Source organism: Prinia subflava, chromosome 7 (genome assembly GCF_021018805.1).
Source record: "Prinia subflava isolate CZ2003 ecotype Zambia chromosome 7, Cam_Psub_1.2, whole genome shotgun sequence".
Taxonomy (NCBI): Eukaryota; Metazoa; Chordata; class Aves; order Passeriformes; family Cisticolidae; genus Prinia; species Prinia subflava.
In genome coordinates, this window is record NC_086253.1 from 28,525,888 (window position 1) to 28,548,122 (window position 22,235).

General features: G+C 38.2%; 1 protein-coding gene across 7 annotated transcripts in view; it reads right to left on the minus strand.

The window, feature by feature from the left end:
• The window catches only part of DLC1 (DLC1 Rho GTPase activating protein), a 246,968-nt gene that overhangs the window by 100,599 nt on the left and 124,134 nt on the right, over nt 1-22,235 (minus strand). Inside the window, exon 1 of one of the 7 annotated variants that reach the window (XM_063402003.1) lies at nt 4,118-6,497. The exons of 5 other annotated variants lie outside the window; for them this stretch is intronic. In XM_063402003.1, coding sequence (XP_063258073.1) covers nt 4,118-4,232 — 115 coding nt within the window. In that variant the 5' untranslated portion in view covers nt 4,233-6,497. Of the gene's footprint in view, nt 1-4,117; nt 6,498-17,455; nt 17,734-22,235 lie in introns of those variants that run through there. One more of the 7 variants, XM_063402007.1, reaches the window with a different exon arrangement.

Consider the following 22,235-nt stretch of genomic DNA (forward strand, 5'->3'; position numbering starts at 1 on the left):
TGCTGGTGAAAATGAAAAATCCAGGATCTTCAGTCATGTGGCATGGTGCACATAATGGCTCTTAGTATAATGCATATAAATGCTATATTGGGTGATGTAAATTCACACAACAGTGAAGGCACCAGGAGAAATCTGTCTAGAATATTTTGAAGGTGTCTGTGTTTGAGAGCTGAGAATTATGCTTTCTGTTCTGTGAAAGCTCATTCTGAGCTGCTGTCCTTGTGCATGAAATCCTGGTCTCTTTGGGAGGTCTGTCCAGTGAAGAGGCCAGAATGTTCTTCTCTTCCCAGCTGAAGATGTGGTCTGACATTGGTAAGGGCAGTTAACTGAGAACGCCAGAGGAAACACATCTATTTCTTGTGAGTGCAGTAATAGGAAAAGTTACAATTTTCTTATTACCTATTTAGAGGCTCTGTCAACTTAAGTCTTCTTATTTTTTTGCTGTTCACTCCATTACCTGTTACTCCAATTTTTTCCTCACCTCTAGTGGGCATTTTAGATGTCTCAGAAATTGAAAATATTTAATGATTTACCTAGTTAATAATTTCCCACATTTTAAGATCACCAGATATGACTACATACATGTGTCTAGATGTTCTTTTCCTAAGTAAATCAAGGTGGGAAAAAGAGTGGAAAACCATGATCTGTGCTGCTATGATGAACTGCAGCTCACTGCTCCTCAGGGTAGGTATTTTATAAATATATTCCATATTGATATACTATACCAAATTCATACAACTGTGTCATTGTACCATAATATAGTATGACATATAGCATATTTATATGAGTGTGCTCCACCCCAGCTGGCTGAACCACAGGCTGTTCTGCCACATGATAAGATGGCAGAGGCAGCAACTCAAGACTGGTATTGGGGTTTGAATATAACATGAGGATGCTGTTCTACAGTGCCCTGTGTAGGAGAGCAGACAGAGGTGACCTGAGAGTCTGCATTCCCTTACTGCACCCACTCAAAATCAATGTGTTCTTAGCTACAGTCATTCAATTCCATACAATTTTAACAACATCTCAAGTACTTTTGATGCTTTTTGTACACGACTATTGCTCTCTTTCTTTTGTGTAGGTAAGACTACACAGTCATAGAATCCTAGAATGATGAGAGTGGATTAGGTTGGAAAGGAGTTTAAAGATTTTCTACTTCCAGCCCCTTACCATGGGCAGGGACACCTTCCACTAGACCAGGTTGCTCAGAGTCCCATCCAGCCCTGTCTCAAGCACCTCCAGGGACAGGGAGTCCACAGCCTCTCCAGTGCCAGTGCCAGTGCCTCACTACCCTGATGGTACAGAATTTCTTCCTAACATCTAATGTAAACCTACTGTCTTTCAGCTAAAGTCCATTACCCCTTGTCCTTTCCCTACATGCCCTTGTGAAAAGTTCCACTCCAGCTTTCTTGTAAACCCCATTTAGATACTGGAAGGCTGCTACAAGAACTTCCCAAAGTCTTCTCTTCTCCACCCACTCTTATCTAATGGAAAAAAATGTTTTCCATTATGTATTTCCTACTTAGGAAGTAGATAGTACTCCCTGTATGATGATTATATCAAATTACATTTCATGAAGTACTATTTCTGTTTGCAGGCTGGAAGTCTTTTTGAAGGCAAAACATTTACTTGAATATGCCATGAAGAATGCATGTTTCAGATTTTCTTCTTTCCTTTGCAAATAATGTGTTTTTGTCAAGGCGTGTCCTGATAACACAAATTGCTGATCTAAGAGGATTTCTTCCTTCAGTGTCATGACCCTTCTTGACCATTTTCAGGTAGTCAGCAGTTTAAACTGCTGATATCTCAGAGAACAAACAGAATAGCAACACAACTTACTGTTTTGTTTCTCTTCCTGAATCTCTGTTAATCATGAAGTATTTTCTGGAATACACCCTGATATCTACTCCAACTACATACTGTACTTCTTACTGGGGGTTTAACCTGATGATTTTTAGATTTTCTGGCTGACAGCAGCCTTAATATACTAGTGGACTGACAAATCTACATCACCAGCACAGCCTGGAAAATGGAACTGTCACTGTTTTCAAGGGTTCTCTAAAACTAAGCCTTGTATTGATAAAAACTGAGATGGCTCATAACCAGCTGCCAAGTAGAATAAAAACATGCCGACCCTTATCACTGTAGCTCAAGGGGCTAAAGGGTTCACGTTCACTCCCTGTTTCTAGGAATGTGACAGAGTCTCCAGAAATATAATTAGCAGTTGTTTAACCTCCAAATATTTGATAATCATATGCAAGGTTAAATATATACATTTATCAAGTTCTGTTTGTATCCTGATAAAATCTGCATACTTTCATATGTAGGTCACATTCTGAAGGTATAAATTACATATCATTAAATGCTTTCCCATGTCAGCTGATGAGAGGGAAAAAATTTTACAGAAGACATTTGGTAGCAGTTGTTATAGGTGGATACAGGCCAGAGGTACTTGGAGTCTGTTGATGCAAATGCCATTCTGAACTTGATGATAAATTAAAAAGCTTACTTCAAAGCATTCATATAAACATCTCCAGCAGGTAGAATGGCAATGAATGTCAGGATAAACAAGTGTCCAGCTGACCAGGCAACATGCAGATTAAACAGTGGTTGACTTGGCCCCACAGGCTTCCATTTATGGATTTCTGTAACGTCCATGCCTTTTCACTCAGAATTTCTTTCCTCTCAGTGCTGCTTCCCGTGGAGTTTCAGCAATGTCCTGAACATCAAGACCTTTGTTGTGACTGCTGCTCCATATCCTGCAGTGGTTTAGGCTACCAAAGGATCCCAGTTTTATAACACGCTTTTGAGAGGTGAAGTGGACTGTCTGCCCAGTTCTGTTTGCTGTGAAGAGAGGTTAATGTCTAGTGCTTTATGACACTCCATATTTGTGACCACCTACAGAGCACTGAAGTAAATATGATGCCCCCATCTCCTGTGACCATGAGTTTTAACTGTAAAACAGTGTAAGGCTGAGTTCCTCTGCCTAGGAAACTCACTTTCCTTTGCCACCTATGGGAACAGGCACAGAATCAATCCAGTTACTTACACAAGTGGGCAGAACAAGGTTTTTATGAGTAGATCTAATCCAGAGGTGGTTTTTGCTCACGTGTTTCTTTACGGACAAGGGCCACTCACTGCCTGATTACCCGATGTAATCAGTTTTGGAATCAGTACTCAACCAAATGTCTGTTATGCACTTAGCTACTCTTATTCCTCCAAAACATAAATGCAGGAGAGTGATGTAAAAGTTCAGTTTACATTAGTAAGCCATAAAGTCTGCCTCTTGGTCATCCCATCCTTGATCTTATCATTATTCACATTTCTCCTCCCTCCTTCCCTCCCCCTGGAACAAACCACCCCCACTGTAAGTATACAAACAAACCAAAATGATCCCTCTGGCAGTCACACCCATTTCTGCTGCCTTTTTTGAAACCTTTTGCAAAATAAAAGTAACAACCCCAGCAGGATGAATAAGAAGAATTGATCTAGCAGACAGTAATAGAAGAGAAAAATAGAGTTAAATTATCTTCTTTAGCCCTCTGTTAGGGTTTACCCTGAGTTTTTGAATATTTGTAAGACAAACTAAAAATATGGACTGAAACTATATAGATGGCTGGTAATTTATATCTCAGAAGCCTAGCTCTGGCATACCTGACACTCACTCGAAGCTCACAGCACCGCAGTCCTTGCCAGAGGAAATACCAGTAATTGCTCAGTGCACAGCCCAGATATTCCAACTGACACAGTCCTTGGCTACAAAACGCTCCTTAATGCCACTCACTGAAGCACACCACAGCAGTAAAGCACAGGGTCTGACCCAACAGCAAAATAAAATAAAATGCTTCAGCACACTTCAGTCTGAGGAGTTTTTGCCATAGCACTGGACCAAAATTCAGCGTTGTTTTTCTTTTAACCAAAGTTTGTCTCATTTAGTTAGAGGAGCACATGCAGTTCCACCCTAGGCACAGCACAGATGTAACGCGACACACAAACAAAAGGGTGGAGAAACGCTCAGAGGCTACACCGATACACATGCAAATGGTACCACTAATTACTGTTATAGGTTTTGATCCCTTATGAATTTTAAAATATATTTGTGTAATGTCCTTCTCACCTGCCAGTCGTCTGTCCCTCGTGTTTTTCCAGATAACATCCAAGGCTCTAGCAGTGGAGTCTCTGATATGATCACTTAATGATCTCCTCAGAGGGGCTTTCACCTGGTGATGCATAATGCAGATCGATCACTCATCCAGGTCACACGGCTTAGCCCCAGGAAAAAGGGCATTCTCTGCCCGGGGATCTGTTTGGATTCCTCTTTGCCAGGCAGGCAGGTTGTTACTTTATATAATTTGTCATCAGCCTTGTGCAGCTTTTCCTTGAAGAGTCAGGCAGTGCAGTTCTCACTGCGGATGCAGGAAAGCTCAGACTGCAGCCAGCCTACTGGAAAGCTGCCAAAATCTTACATCTGGAACAGTTTACAAATGAGCTAACGATACAGTCATTTAGATTTGGGGCTTTATTTGTGGATAGCTATAGGATTCTAGCTTCCTGTTTAATCAAATAACTTACCAGGCACATACTTGCATGCTCATTTATTAGGATAATATTTCCCTGCTTAGCTGATATTTCAGGTAATCTTTCATATTTAGACATGAAAAAGGTAAAAAATAGAAGAGAGATAAAGTAATTTCAAATATTTAGAGATCAGGTATTTTATTTTGTTACTTTTTTTTTTTTTTTTTTTTGCATTTTACCCTAGTTAAAGCAGACAATGGGGCCAATTCTGAGTTCCTTATATTTAGTACTTCATGACAATGCACTAATGAAAGGATGGAAAAAATGAGAGGAAAAGGGGAGATAATAAAAAAGGTGAGGGAACTAAACCGCCACATCTTTGCTGAGTAGAAAGATAAGTTCCCATATGAAAATTATTTACAAATGTAACTGAGATTAATAGTAACAATAAATGGAGCCATTTGACCTTGCTTATTTTGACCTTTTAAATTGATTACTGTGTCCCATGGCTTCTCTGAGGGAGAAAGGGAAGAATTAAAGAATGCCTGAGACTTTCTTTCCTTTTTTAATTATTATGTGGTAATGTGTGAAGAGATGAGAGATGTCAGTTCAAAAATCTAATGCCCTCTGTTATACAGGAAAGGAAAAACTCAAAGTTGTCTTCATGTTCATTCTACAGGTAGTCTTTAAATTTTTTTTTACTGCAGTTAGAGCTACTAAGATTAGATACTATTATTTTCTTTAGAAGTATTATCATTAAAACTGGTTGATTAACTTCTCACAAGGTTTGCATACTGAGACCAAATTACAGAATTGAGAGTTTTAACCCTTAACAAAGGGATTTTCACTCCCTTTGAATTTCTTTCTATAACAAAATAGTTTTTCTTTTCATAGCATAATTTATTTCACACTTTCTTATTTGATGTAATTTTTTTTCTGGTGTCTTCTCAGTTCCCCTCAATTTCACTAGTCCTCATTTCCTTTAAGACCAACCATTATCTCATTCTGACAATGAAAATAAATTTATGGGATTTGCAATGGTGTAACTGAGGGAATAACTGGCTCACCCTCTATGTAATGCACATCATAATTTCTTCCCATTTGGCTTTAGTCTTTTATCTTTATAGAGCATCTGCAAACACTAATGTCCTGTCTATGTCTTTGAACAAAACAACAGTGAGTGATCTCTATAGTTTGCAGTTGCTTTCCTTATTATACTCCTCCTTCTTTCTGAGGCCAGATGGAGAAAGAAGCAGCCAACTCTCTAGAGAAATTCCATATGATAACACACTATTGCATGGTTATGTTTTCCTTTTTTTTTTTCTCCTTTCTTTCTTTTTTGTGTTTTGTTTTTTTCTTAATTATTGTTTTTGCAGAAATTCCTGGTAGAGCAAGTGCAATGCTTGCACAGGCAAATACTGACATAGGCTTACAAGGCAAATGCTGATGTCATGACCAGAGCACAACGTGTCTGTTTTGAAACACATACACTCTGTTCAGATGAGATCTGCTGTTGTTGTTATTAGTGAACTGCTCAGAAGAGAATTATTCATTTTTAAAAGAAGATAAAGTAAGCGGTAACTTAGTCAGGAGATTAATTTCTCTATTTTAGAGGGCAACAAAGATGAAGACAGTCTCTGATACAAACTTATATCTTTCAAAGTGTCTCAGCTAGCTCAGCCTTTCTCAGGCCTAGTAGGCTTATATCAAGAAAGACAGGAAAAGGATTCAAAAGAGGCTCTCTTACCCTTTTAGCTGCAAGTCTTTATTCCAGGATGATGTCCCAAGAGCGAGAGAGAGCTCCCGGGGGACAGGGGTCCCTTTTTCTCAGGATTTCTGAGGGAGGGGCCAGCTGGCACACAGCCAATGGGGTCAGAAGGGGAAGGAAGGGTCAGACTACATGACAGGAGTTCCAGGGGTCCCTGAGGGAGAAGAAACCATTTCCCCAGGGGGATGTAACAAGTCTCAACAAGGTTTTAACTACCACTGACCGTGTCTACCAACAACATAGCCCAGGAGGATTGATTTATACAGCAAAATAAATGGTACCAAAGTTTTGACACATTTCAAAGTAGAGTTACGTTGAACTATGTCTACCTGCATCTTGTGAACTGAATGAATCCTTGGGGTTTCATGAATGGGTTGGAGATCACTGGCACACTACCAGGGTGCATCTTTTGGCTTAGTTTCATTTGAAAGCCATCCAATTCACATACTTGGAGATATGAATCAAAGAGTGGTGTTGCGGAAACTTTTTCAAAATCATGTGCCTAGTCCAGGCTACAATGTCAATAAAAACATGCCGACCATTATTAATTTTAAAAACTAAAACAACTTTTAAGAATTTAAAAATAAAATCAGCAACATATATATATAAATATAAAATTAGGATTTGATTATTTGAGGATTACTGCGGGTTATACTACATATGTCAACATAAATATACTTTAAATATTTAAAAGAGTTCTTACAAACAGTTAAAAAATGGTCTGGAAAATGGCAAAGGGCAAAGGAGGAATAAACTGTAATGAAGAAGAAAAATACTGCTAAAAGCATTTGTTTGTGTGATGCTACAACACAAATAAATAGGTAGTTTAAGTAAAATTGTGTAAAGAATTAAATGTCAGAAAATTTTTAATGGCCATGGGCAGATAAATAATTAGATATAGATAGGCAAGAAGTATGGATAGAAAATAAAAGACATTAATTTTAGAAGTGTGTAGACAGAGATATAATGGAGAAAACAGTTAAAAGCAAATACATATGATCAGCAAAGGAAATCTGAGATTCATGACAACCAATGGAGTAACAAAATGAGATAAGAATTTACCATGCAATATGAAAGCACATGCTTTTAAAGGATTTTTAAATCATGTTAAAAGATGGTATCGGGGCAGAGCTGTGCCTCAAATCTCCATTATTGCATTATTTATGAAATGCCCCTTGTGGAACAATACATTCAGTTTTGGTCTGCACCTCTCACTACCCACATGATGCTGAAAAGGCACCCCCAAGCCCAGTGTAGAGGCAGCTGGTGGCAACAGGGCCAGGGTGACAGTGACAAGGAGTTCTGTGCTGGAGAACACCCATGTGCTCAGGGGGAAGCCACTGAGCTGCCACCACCGTGGTGCATTATTCGACACTCTTGTTGAGAGCCCTGCCCTGAATCTCAGGAAAGCTCCTTTCACATCCCCAGTTGCTACTGCCCAAATGATGCCTGCTTATGTGGGGATATTTTCCATCTCAGCTCGGGCTTGTTCCCTCTCCCCCTGAAGGTGAAGCTCTTTTCACAGAGACATCTATGTGAATCACAGGCCTGCAGTTGTTTGCAGATTGTTTGTGTGGAATAACTTTCTGCATTTCTCTGGTAAACTCGTGCTTACAGTCTGGACTGGGAGAGGGGGCCACAGGTACCAAGGACATGGCACAGACCTCACCAGGTGAATCTTTGATGTTGATCAACATGAATGTACTAGATTAATCTATTATTAAATCAAACAGCTAAACTGGAACACTGTGAATGACATTAAGGGCAAAAGGTTTTAATGTTTAGACTTATGGGTTGGCAAGGAATATATTTTTAAAGAAAATGGCAAAATGCTTTGCTGCTCTATTTGACAATGTACTGGAAAATCTCCTGAAAACAAATATCGTTTCTGTAACTAGAAAAACACACCCTTCCTTGTCTTACATTTTCAATTCAATTAGCTGTATACAGATGTTACAGCAAAATGCATGCAAAAATAAGGGAAGTCTTAAACCACCAACCAGCATCTAAGTAAAATTTATGATGCAGCTCTATCTTTTGGCTTCACTGTGTCTGGAAACTTAAGAATGATCACCCTCAGACACAGGTTTTTGTATTTGAATAATTTTAGTGTTGACCACAATCATAGTGCAGTCAGTACTCCAGCTATCTTACAGAATAATTTCATTTTATTCAGTGTTTTCTGTTTAATGGCTGAGATGAAAACCCCAAAAAAGTAAATTCTTAAAAATGGGATGAGTCAACAAAGATGTGTGCTGAATCAAAAATAAGATGAGGGGAATCTGAAGGAGAGGGCTCTATTTCTGACAAGATGGGATTGCAGCAGCTGGTGTTAGGGGAGTGAGGTGATAGTACATCCTCAAGAGAGAGACAGCATCCCACTCCATGCATGAGGAGCAGCATGCATGCTGAGGAAGAGTCTCTGTGTAATGCCAGGAGCAGACAAGACCCTACCTTCCCTGCCCTGCCAACCCTCTCACTGGTTCAGACCAGCTCCACTCCTGACTGTCCACGGGCGGTGGTGTCCCCCAGGCCTGGCCTGCCTTGGGACTGCAACCGCTGACTTTTCCTCTTCTTTTTTTGGAAATATTTTTAGAAACCTCTTGTTAGCATAAGCAAAGCTGTGCTTCTCCAGTCTTCCTTTCGAGGCTGAATCTAATTGTAAAGTGCTGCTCATTGCTCTTTAACACACAGTTCTCAAACCAGCCAAGGGCAGGAGGCAGAGGCTAATTCCCTATTACCTTACCCTTGCTCAGCATTTCCAGCTGAAGGACCTACACTTGCCAAACCTATCTGTTTTCTGTCCTTTAGTGGTTCTATCCATACTCTGGTCTGCAAAGATAATAGCAAAGGTCCTTTCTGCTCTTCAAGGCAAAGACCAGACAGAATGCATTGGGTACTAGGATGGACAGGAACAGTGGTATCGTTTTTAGTTCTGGCAAATAAGTCCAGCTCTCAGGAAATAAACTAACAGTTGTGCAAGCCTCATGCTCTTCAAGCATGCTCTAAAGTACATTGATTCCCCTCTGACTCTTCATGAATGTGCAAATTCTTACGTATGTCTCTGTGTGATTCTGGCCCCTTGGGTCTGAAAGGATGTATGTATCCGAAATATGCACAGGCACCCAGAGATACATAGTTTTTTAAACATGATGACAGTTTGAGCTTTGCTGTGACTTCTCTACAGGCTGTAACAAATGGTGTTGCAAATCCAGAGCATCTTTGCTGTGTGGTTTATGCAGCCTGCCTGATCTGATGCATGCAAACATCTTTCCCCTTGTTACGGAAGCAGAAAAAGCAATGCCATAATTTTCCAAAAGTATCACAAAACAAAAGAAATTATTCAGAATCAGAATTTCATATCTAATTATAAAAAGCTGCTGGGCACATGGCATGTGTTATTGTTTCATATCTCAGGAGTGGTCTCCAAATGCTATCTAAGAGACCAGGCTGGGAAAGAAGCACTTTGAATTTTACATGTGATGCTTTCCAAAAGAAAATCTGATTCTGCAGTATCTACAGCATCTGAGAAATCTCACATGTATCAGGTTAAGAAGCAGCCACCAATCAGACCTGACTGGAGAGATTTAGAGAAATTCCTATGGAAAGATAGAGAAATAAGGTGCATTTTGTTTAAACATAGAAGATTCAATAGAAGCTTGGCAAATCTCAACAAATTTCTTGATATGACAAAGCCACATTTTGATTCATTTGGATTTGTTTTTTCAAAAAAAAATCTCCATTTTTCAATTAAGTAAAGTAAAAATATCCAGAAGTTTCACTTAGCAAACATGTGTCCTTTTCTAACTGTGCAAATATCTGGGCAATTTATCAGTCCACGGACTCAACCTTATGTGTCCTACTGTATTGTGCATTCAGAAAAGTGCCCATTTGACTTGTGTCAACGCCCTGGTGTTAACCTTTGAACAGCCTAGGGGGCTAAATGGCTGCAGTCTGGAGAAGAGATAGGCCAGGAGAGAGTAGACCAACAGAGAAAGTCTCCTGAGTCTCCTCCATGCTGTCAAGAGTGCACTGCCAGGCATATCTGCATTCTCCTTCCCCGTGGTAGGAGAGGTGTGGAGAAGCCCCAAGGACAATCACTTTCTCTCCAGGTCACCGTGATTGCCTCTGCACATACTGCTTTTGCAAGATGTACCTGCTTTTTACCCTCATGCCATGGTCCACACCTGCATTTTTTAATAACAAGGGTGCATAATGTGGAGAAAGAAAATGCTCAAAATCCACCCCACCCCCGGCAGCAGTATGTGATGCAAACTACAGCTGTTATTTTCATAAAATTTTTCGTGTTGCTTTCATGAACTTTTCACTGTCTAAACCTTCTTCTGGTGGAACACTGAGAAGCTCTAGTCGAAATATCTACCTTAATTAGCTTTTGTTGTGAATTAAATACATACTAAAGGATGCATATAAACTGAGTAGCGTAGCCTTCTAATATACATCCATGAGCCTCAAATTAAATATTGTCTCAAGTAAATATTAACAATCTTCATGGTGTGATTATGGCCCTGCTTTGTAAACAGCCCCACAGCTTAATTAGAGTTCTGTGCACTTCAAAGTGTAAGCTTATCTGGCTGTTTCTGAACTGCTGTCTCACTATCACTGTGTGCTCCAAGAATAATAAATACACCAACACAGGAATGCAGAAAGCGTTCCTAATCACAGCCATAAATGCAAAATAATAATTAACTGAATAACATGAAAGAAGATATACTTCCAGTTTCATTTGCACATCGCTCCATTTTAACCTGTTTTTAATGCAACTGGTTATAAACTATGCTTGTTATTAAAAAAAACCAAACCCACAAGTTCTACCCCTGTAGCCAAATGCTTTCTGAAATACTGAATATTGAAGAAAAAAGAAAAAAAAAAGAGACATTAGTGCTGGTGCCATAGTTTAAAATTCAAATGAGAAAGGAAGTGTTAAAACTTCATTCTCTTTAGCCATATGTGAGGCACCTGCTTGAGAAGTTTATGGGAGTATTAATCTATGAGAGTGTCCAAACATTTACAAGTATCTAAACTTGAGCAACAGATCTTTCTTGGTTATAAAAAAGTTGATGGCAATAAGCTGTGAGCTGAGATTAGTTTTTAGCATTAGCCATGTGTTATGCTTCACCACAGCAAGAGTATTAAACACCACTGCTTACCCTTCCTTCAGTGACCTGACAGGCAAACTGCCCACACATAGCTTTTTGTTACCTGAGTAACACATTACAACTTCACTGGTCCCATCACTGGAATTAGGGCAGGATGAATAAAATTTCATAGAATAAAAGGCACGGCATAAGGTACTTTTTTCTTTCCAGTGGAAATGCAAATTAGGTTGTATGTAAAAATGCAGTAATAGAAAAGTGCAGAATCCACAAAAAAAACCCCAAACTCAAAAGCCAAACAAAAAGCCCAACACTTAAAAAAAAAAAACCACCAAAAAACCCCAACAACAACAACATAAAACCAAAACACAAAAAACCAAAAACAAACAAACAACAAACAAAAACAAAAACCAAAAACAAACAAACCAAACTCACTATTGTCCTTCCCTATTCAAAATCTTCTCTACAATCTTCTTTCATAATTGGAAATTTTCCTTCCTTCTCTTCTGGGTTTTTTTTCCTCTTTTCCACTCTCTCTGTCCCTCATGGTCATATTAAGATGGTAAGTTCCTCCAGCTACAGGCCATTCTCTTCACACATCTCATACAAAATGGCACAATGAGAGACCAAAAAAACAAAGCCTTTGAGCTTGTCTGCAGTGACCAACATGAACAGTGATTGCGAATAGAGCAGATTTGATTCATGAGCTCTGTATAATCTAATGGTGGCAGGCTGGTGTCTGTGTGCAGAGCAGGCAGCAGAATGGGAGAGTGAGGAGTGTTATGTGAGCTGGACTCATCGAAGCCAGAGGGTGAGCAGGCAGATAATTCAGAGTACAGAGATCATTCTGAACAGAGAGATCAAAGAGCGGCAAGAAATTCTAAATCAAAGAGAAAGTCCCAACGCTAGCAGGGTAAGATGGAAAATGTGTATTTCTGAGAAGATTTAGTGAGATTTAGGGGTCTCATGTAAGTCATCTTCAATTATCATTGCCCTGTGTAATGTGTGTTTTATTAAGTGATGCAAAGAGGCAGAGCTGTCTTCCTGCCTCTCATCCCTGCTGCTGCCACTGCAGCACTGTGAAACACAGTCTCTACAGAAAGTTTGTTACTATGAAGACAAGCAGGATGTAATAACCATCCTTGAATTGCTGGGTTTTGGCTTCACTGGTAGAGAAAACAGCAGAAAAACTGTAATTTTCATAGGGAGCAAAGACATAGAAAGTAGAATCCAAACTGGATCTAAACTTTTGAATAGGTATTGGACTGAACCTTCAATAGATTTCAAGATTTCACTCTTTAAGGCACTGCTGCACCATTTGTTAATGGTAAATCCTCCTTGTGTCATTTTGGTGCAAATGTTCATTTACATAGTTGGGAATTTATTTTTAAAGCTACTTAACTTCCTCAGTCTCTGGGTTTCTGTTTGAGATATCTGCCATGCTTTAAGTCTTTGTCCTGGAGTTGCTTGTGACATGATTTTTTTGAGGTGCTCTATTTGTGTATTCATATTAAAACCATTTTTTTGGGAAATGAATGAGATGATATGCTATTTTCCTGGTATTGAGAAATTCTAGTAAGTTATCCCTAAATACTTGATAGTGATTTGGTAAGGCAATTTGCTCTTTTGTAGACATATTCAGTTTTCATCTTTCTGGAAGTTCATTTGTTGTAGCCACTGGCAAGCCTCTGAGAAGATCTGTTTCACAGCAGTTGTGCAGCCTTGGATGTTAGTGACCAACAGCTCAGAAGGCATTTTCTCTCCTGGGTTATGTACAGCCTGGGAAGTATTTGCAAACACAGCTTCGGGCTGCTGCCAGCCCTGCAAGATGAATGACAGAACCTGTCTCTCCCAGGCTTTCACTCGCCCCACCTTCATTTCACAGAAGGGTGGAAAAGGGTTGGTCCCTCATGAAATGTTAATGGAGAATGAGAAAGTTGTGCTAGGGTCAAGAGGGAAAGGGGTACACTCTGCTTTGTGGAGAGACAAGAACCCAGAGAAAGAGGCAAGGGGAAGAGAGTGCAGATGTAACTTCACCTACTGTAGCTTTAATTGCATGCTTCCATTTGGGATTAATATTCAGCCACTACATAGCTAGTGAGAACTTTCCTTGAGTTCTGCTCTGATGGAACTAAATAAATGTAATTTCAAACAATTGGCTGCTCTGCCCTGAACAGATTTTTTCCCCAGAACATTTGCTACAATTAGATTAATTTTTCTAAAAAAAGAAGAATCAAAAAAGCAAACTCATGATTTTTCCAAATGTTGCATGCAATTTTGTAGGATATCTTTCTTCTAGGTTTTGTTATTTGAACTGAAATCTTTCTGAATACAAGATCTAATGCTTAATCTTTCAAAGATAAGGAATCCAATATTTTCCTTTACCTTTTGTAAGTTTAATGTATTACACATGCACGTTGAAGCTTTATAGGGACTGTGTCAAATATAATTATCTGGGAGATTAAATTAATCATCATCTTGACTGAAACATACATTCTGTTTTCCATAATAAAGTCTTTTTGAATACTGAATGTACACAGCGTACTGTAAAAACTTACAAAAGAAATCTAAAACTCTAGCTAAAGACATTATTAGATGTCAATATTTTGTATTTGCTTCATGAAGTTAACAACACCATTAAATGAGGTTTTAATAAGACACCCTGGTTTCCTATTCTAGGAACTGGATTTCTCCATATCTTTACTTATTTTATTTCACAGCTAATCATCCAAAATTCTTCTGCGTGAAATTTGCTGGCATCTGTTTTCAGCCATGACATATCTGCCCTCTGGAGTCCCACTGCAGTGTGTAGAAAATCTTCACTTAGTGTTCAGGTTATGACACTTGTATTTGAAGGCTAATTGGGAAAAAAAGTGGGCTTGGAATTGACAGTTTGAGGAAAAGGAGGTTGACAGGATACAGCATTATTTAGCCTAACTTTTATGTCCTGAGACTAGACACTGGCTGGCAAGTTCCCCTGAATTATTTTATTAGGTCATTTTTTTAGTATATATTAAGCAAACTGTACACTTCACAGTCTCCAAAGAAAGGTGAAAATGTGTACCTTGTGTTTTTAGGGCTGGGGATGCCCCATCTGTATTTTGTTGTATCTGACCTAATATTTTTCTATAGTCAAGTAATTTTGAAAATAAACATATATGGTGGCATCCCCATGTGATGAAAATTATCTGCTCTGCTCTTCTTCAGTCTGAACACAACTTTGTCATTTCTTGTTAAAAAGGTATCTAGATGACGAGGTGGATTACATAGCAGAACCTAAAATTCTATTTACCTTCTGTAAACTTACAGTTTTTAGACATCCTCACAATAGTGAATTTATGAACTTCTTAAATAAAATAACAAATGAGCCTTGTACTCAGGTTCAATGAAAGATATTAATGACTGAAAGAATCCAAATAAGGCCTTGAAAAAATGCATTTAAAATAGCAGCTGCAACACATACATGGAAAAACTACTTATAAATCTTGACGTGCACTAGAATCAAGTAAGTACAAGTGTTTCTTTAAGTGCTTCATAGCAGAAGAAGAGAGGGAAGCAATGAAAGACCTGGTGAAATATAGGAAAAGTTACCTCATATTTATGAGTAGATGATTTAAAAATTCCTTAGGAAAATGTGGTATTTGGAAGGAGGGAACAAAACACTCCCGAAGAGGTTGAGGAAAAAAATAGACTAGAAAACAAGGCTTACACCTGAGACTGATATGTTAAAATAATATTTTAAAGGCATATTTATTAAAAATATGGTATTGCAGTAATGGTGAAAAGAAAATGTCAAATATTTGACTGAGAAGTGTGGTACAATATATGTAATTTCTTCTTTAATATTTCTGAAGTTTTCAACATATTTTTTTGTGCATCTGTATTATATAAAATAACTGTTATTTACTTTCTCAGTATTTCCATAAAGGACAATCAGATATACTCTGTTTGGCACAAATGAATTGCTTCTCAAATGCAGCATGTAGTTTTAGTCTCTCCAGTACCACAAAGACACCAGCAAGTTTTGAAGGAATTCAGATAATAGCAACAAAAACGATTAATGGGCTAGAGAGTTTGATTTACAAGAAAAGATGAAAATCTCTTTTGCTCAGCTAAATGACAGATAATGTTGCAAGGGAAGAGTAATGATAAGAGCCAACAAGTATTTAAAGCATGAGCACATCAAGGAAAGTATGGACAGGTTTTAAGGTGGTACAAGGTTTCAAATTACTGACTTGATATGGGGGAGAGTATTGTGTTTGTGTATTTTTTTGTGTGTTTGTGTATTTTTTTCCTCCAAACTAGGGCTAAATAATCTGTGGAGCATATACAGACAAAAAAAAAAAAAAATACAAGAAAAAACCCTGTGCAAATGTAAACCAGAATGATTCCTCTGTCAGCTGTGGTGCAAGTCCTCGATGTAGAATATATTTAAACATAGGAGTTAGAAAGTTCAAAATTGAAAATAAAAGATTTAATGTGACAAATTAGCAGAATATAATTTTAGAGGAAGCCTATATCAGTACCACAGTACATAACTTCTTTAGAAAAAATGTCTCCTGAAAGTAGGTTTGCTTTGCCCAGAAAGTTTTGTAGTTCCCTGATAACCTGCTTTCCTTCCCTGTGGAAAAGGACCTGACATAAAATTTGTCATATCAAAACTTCACTCATAACTTGAAGATTAATTAAAACATAATTGGATTATTTTTATGGTTTAAATCAGCCCTGTTTTCTGGTACTGGCAACTTTCTGAATATATATAGAATAAGTGTGTCTTTAGGAGATGTTTGAAAGATATCCAGGAGATTTTTTTTTGAATGTCATTGGTTCTCTATAACACTTTATGCATAAGGAACCAAAATAAGCAGAAACATCAAAATTCTTCAGAAGATGCAACAAAATGATGGCAGGTTTAGATGTCAAAACTCAGATGTTGCTAATTTTTTTTAACCCAAACTTACTACCCTTTAGTCAAGTACTAGAAAAATTGCGTACGGAGGGATTAAATTTTTCTTTATATTAAATGAAAACTACAACAGTAAGTTATAGGAGAAAATGTACTCTTGTACAACAAGCAAGTATCCCCTTCTACCCTTGATGCACTTTTCTTAAAAAACTGATTATAGAGTGTTTGAAATTTGAAGAGATCACCTGTCAGTGTACTGATAAAAAAGTTATTTGATGCTTAAGACATCCTCCTCTATGTAAGAACTGTAAGATTTCAGCATCTGAACAACCAAATTACTAAAAGATAAATTCTGGCAGCTAGGATTACTAATAATGTGTAATATAAAATACATTTCAAAAAAGTTCTTAAATACATCCTGGGCAGATACTGAAAATTATTTGAGATCAAAGGTAAATTAGATTTTAGATTTTGGCCTGCAAAGTTGAAACACTTTTATTAGTCTTCATCTAGAGGAATGATGCCATTTTTAAACCTTACCATGCCTTGGAGATGAGAAGACTGCAGAAAAAGTGTTTTTACTCTAATTTCAACTGAAGACCTTCATATGTACGTTGCCCATGTGTGCCCATGCACTTTGTACAATGTTTTCAGAAAAGTACTACTGATCATCAACCAAAACCAGGTCAGTATGTAGGTGTCACAGCTATCTATGACATATTAAACATGTATAAATCATCAGAATCCACTGCATATTTTGATCCTCAGTAGATATGTTTTTTCTCTCGAAGAGGCAATACGAAGTAAAGGAAATATATCCAAAAGAAATCTTTTCTATTTGACCAAGGAAGTCTAGACTGTATCAATTTTTTAAAACATTGTAATTTCTTCTATAAATGCCTTGCTCACCTGTCAGATCTAACTTCTTGCTAAGTTACAAAACTTTATAATCTGTTGAAGGTTAGATGTTTCCATGCCCCTTTATGGACAAAAATTGACTTATCATATTGTTGTTCATGGTTTATAAAGACATGAATGAATCCGTGAAACTCAGAAAAGGTCATGCAAAACTTTGCAATTACTATATTTATTTTATCAATGACAACCCCATGAAAGGAGCTCTCAGAAAAATAAGGGGAGACCAGCTGTTAACTCCTAACATCTACCAAACAAGGAAGCTCAAAAAAAGGCTGGGTAAGTGTGGGGCTGAAGCTAGAAACAAAGAACGAAACTGTGCATTAACAGCAAGCACATGCTGGCCTTAGGTCCACTCTGCTCCTTGCCTGAGAATCAATGTGCTGGATCCCTGTTGGGCAAAAATTGCTGGTTTCTCCTGAAACAGTGTCTGGTGTTACTGTAAACACACACGGCTTTTGCAGTTCCCAGCAAAGCACTCTCTGCACCAAGGTCACATGATCTTTATACGCCTGAAAGGAAATAAAAGATGTTAATGATGGGGACCTCTGTTAGGAATGGTAGACCTTAGCAAGAAGAGGAAGGACAAGAGCATGGTAATATATCAACAGCCTATGTAAAGACATGGTTTGATTGTGAGTGTGTGACATAATTTTGGACATGCTAAAGGATTGACAGAAAAATCAGTTCAGCTGGAACAGATTAGGAGACCAATGCAATGGGCACTGTACAGGTTGGAGAGTCACAAAAGGCAGTGGAACAGAGGCAAGTCACATGTGCCAAAAGTCCAGATGAGGATGTCTGTGCAGCTTATATACACCAGCACCGCAAATATGAGGGTAGGAGGGGAGATGTTTAGTCTGCAAAAGACATTCTGTAACAGTCTCAGATTTCTGAAGGGATTCCACAGTTTCTATTAAATAACAGAGTCTGAATGGCTGTGTAGCCACATAGTCCTAATTCTTGGTCAGTTAGAACTGAATATTTTAGTATTTAAATACATTTTCTGTATCAAATTCTCTATGTCTCTCTAAGTTTGTGCAGCCTCTTTAAGACATTTATTTCCCAAGACACTAGCAACAGAAGGCTGCTACAAGAAATATTTAATTTTTCAGTCTTTTTGCCTGTGTCCTTTATTGCACCAAACTTTCCTCTCATATGGTACTGGGACAACTGTTTGCACAGCTCACTGAAAGTCAGCTCATTAAAACAACATAGGGTAAAAAATAAACCTAATATCAATCATTTCAATGATCCAGTTTACAACAAATGGTTGAATTCCTGAACTTAGAAGGCAGTGAAATAATGTTGGGGATGCAACACTGTGACTCACCTTCAAAACAAAGCTCTCTTTCAGGCAGTTATGACTTCCAATCTATTTGTGCTAAGGTGAATCACAGTCTGGCCCACAGAATACATTAAGAGGGATATATATATTTTGCAAACATAGCAGATTCATGCATAATGAAATCCAGGAATTATTGCTTGGACTGTAAGCCAGACTATAAATTTCATTTAAAAACTGACAGCATGCATTTGAAGACAAATTCACATTGAGATATGTAGCTCAGCAATCAGTACAACTTTTAAGGATTCACATGCCTATGCCAACATTTCAGGTAGACAGACTCCCTAGAGGCGACTGAACATACTACAGCTGATTGCTGTAACACCAAGAGATGAAAAATGAAGTATAGACACTGCAAGAATGTGGAGAAAAGTGTTCAAGCCCCCTTGAAGGGCTGCATGTTCTCCAGCTGGTAAGCTATTCCATATGAAATACAAGATAATTAAGCGTGTTCACCTGGTTGCGTGTTGAATGAACACCCTAAAAGAACCATGAAAAAATGCATACAGGAAAGGTAGACCAGGGATACAAGACATACACTTTATGAGAATCAGTTGACTATTGGCTGATGTGCTAACAGAGGAATGTGCTTGTGAGCCTTTGTAGGTGCTACTGAATGAGGAAGTTTCATTCTAGGCTCTGGTTCAGACTCTAAATATGCTCTTGCTGGGTAGAGAGTTTATGACAAATAGCCCCAGGGGAACTAGAGTTCTTTCTTAGCTGTGAGGAAAAGGCTTGAAGGAATGGAAACTTGTCAAAGAGAAACTATGAATGAAATGAATTGTACAAGTGTCAAGAAAACTCTAGCAGTAGATGGTAGAGACAAACCTAGTGTGGTAGTTTATCACAGACTGAGTCATTGCTTGCTGATGATTGCACTAGTGAATCTGAAAATTCTCTGAAAATGAGCTGGAAAGACTCCCCTATTCAAGTGACACAACATGACCTACAGTAAGATCCCAAGCTATTCAAGGTGACTGGAGTTAAGCCAAAAATATACATCACAAAAGCAGGGAAAGTGATTCAAGAAAAAGAATGCTGGGTTTGTTATTTTTGTTTATATCTGAGCTAACTAAAAAGAATATTATTAAAAAATACCTGACACACTATGCAAAACTGATTGGTTCATTCAAAAAAATTAGCTATCCTAGAAGAATTAACTGTCCCTTAGAATGAAGATGTGAGTTTGTAGTCAGAGGTCTGGCAAGCTAGCTGGGGTCAGCTTTGGAACTGGAGGCTGGAAACAGCACAGGTCTTGTAAAAATCCATCAGGAGATGTTTGGGGTAAGGCAGTGAAGACAGAGTGGCATGGAGAGGAGCACAGAGTTCAAGGGTCTGTGGACTGGAGTCGAGCTCAATCCTGATTGTTGAGGGTGAGAACAAAGCCCCTATTTTTTATGAAATTCATTTAGGTGTTAAATCCAAAAAGTCACAAAATGCCCAGAATAAATTAGAAGGGAGCACAGGAAATGTAACCAAGTCTCGATAGAAATGAATCAGTGACCTTCATGAATTAATACTGCTCTCAACATGAAGCACTGCAGCCTAAGCTACAGAGAAGTATGTATCCTTTCAGAGTTAGATGTGGAAGAATTTACTGATTTTTTACTGCAAGTTAAAATCTGTTTCTCTCAACAGATCCAGTGCAGGCAAAAGTAGGAAAGAAAAAAATACAGTTTTGCACTTTCAAAGTCAGTTAAGGATAACCAGATATTACAAAAATGAAGGGATAGTTAATCATAATGGTATACCTATTTTCTAACAACATTGAAGAGCAGAAATATGCCTCTTTGATTTTCTTACCATAATCTATTTGGATGCTCTTCAGGAATAAACCTTATTTATATTTTGGCAGCTTTTAAATTTCAGTTCAGTGAAAAGTGCTCCTCTGAAATTATTTTATCCCTCAGTTACAGTTATATAGGGTCAGCTGATGGGCTCTGTGTTACGTGTTATGTGTTAACATAGGGATATTTCTCATGTCTGGGAATATGAATTAGCTTTTTCTTGATCAAGGTAATTTGCTCCAAAATTTTTACTATTTATAGGATAAACCAGAGAACACAGCACACTTTTCTTGTTTCTTTAAGGACTCTTCTATGAATGGGTGAGTGTCTAATTGTTGCAGGCTCAGGAAAATAATATGCTTTTAAGTTCACTTGACAATCACTTGACTGAATCAGTGAAATCTTCTGCTTCTTATCAGTGAGATCTGCTGTTCAAAGGTCCTTTAGGAATAAAAGCAAATTCCATCCTGACTCCTGCTGTGTGAGGACATTGGTAAGGCAGTGCTGACTCAGTGTTGATAGGGTCATGATGTTAAAAGTGGGATGGTTTTCTACTGAATTAATGTGGAGCTCTGTACTTGAGCTCCTTTATTCTCTGTCAGACACATGTAAGGCTTTCTCTAGTTTCATCAATTTGTTGTTAGGTTGCTGTTAGGGTGAGCATTCATGCAGATAACAATTTGCATGCAGGCTATAATTATGGCTACAGTGACTTCCACTTACCCCTTCTGATAACTCAGCATGGTTTGGGAGTGATGGAAGAGTAGCAAGTGCTAAGCAAGGCTCAGCACCACTCTGCCCATTCCACAGGTTTGCCTCAGAGGAGGGGGAGTGTTGGAGCAGCAATCACTGGTACAAAAAGCTGCTCTACAGGGAGTATAATCTGGGACAGCTGCTAATGCCTGCCAGCCACACCTTTCTCTACAGTTATGCCGGGGATTATCTTGCCCTGACACTTAGGGAAGCTGCTAAAAGTAATTTGTGACCCACTTTCCAGGTACTTGTAACAGAGCAGCAGTAGAGCTAATTTTCTGTCTCTGTTTTTTCTTTTTTCCCCTCCTGAGCTAGTAACTGTTGCATGATAGGTAAAAAATTAAAAGGCAAAAAATGCAGTTATTAGATCCAGTTGTCTGTAAACAAACAAAAAAAAATTCCTATATCTCCATTGCAGTAAAAGTTCAAACATAAAAACCCTGAAGTTTGTCAGAAGGAGAGAAAGTGGAGAGAAGAGGTAGGTGAAAGCAGTGGTTCAAATTCTTGTGCTAGAATATCACTGAGGTATATTTTCCATGCATTACAGGAGGTTAAAGATCTTTCCACTGAGAGGAAGATTTGCTCATAAGTTCTTATTTGATTTCTCTAAGCAAACTAAACCTGGAGAAGTCTGTGGTAGACAAAGGATGTCAGAATGAATTAATCTCTTTGACCTTTTTGATCAAGACCGCTCAATGACAGTACGTGTGAATCTCCTACCACTGCTGGTTTCAAACACTTCCTGGATCTTCATATCTTCCAAGAATTCATGGTCTTTTCCAGAAAACTACCAGATGACATGGGCCAAAACTAGAGCAGGAAGCATAATAACTAAAAAACTGGGATAATTCTAGGCCACTACTGGAGTCCTTGTCTTGTTTAATTTACTTTTTCAGATGCTGCTGTGTGACTGTTCTTGGAACAGGAGCCCTTTGAACTTTGGCGACTGATTGCCAGCTGGATGTGTGCACTCCAAATTATTTTGTCATTTATCCCATACCTTCTTCTGACAATACATGTGAAACAAATCTTTGTGACCCAGCCCGCAGCTCCTTTAAGAGAAAAAAATCCCAGTTGGAAAGTACTTTGGCTATGTTACTTTTATAATTATATTACAAATCTTCTT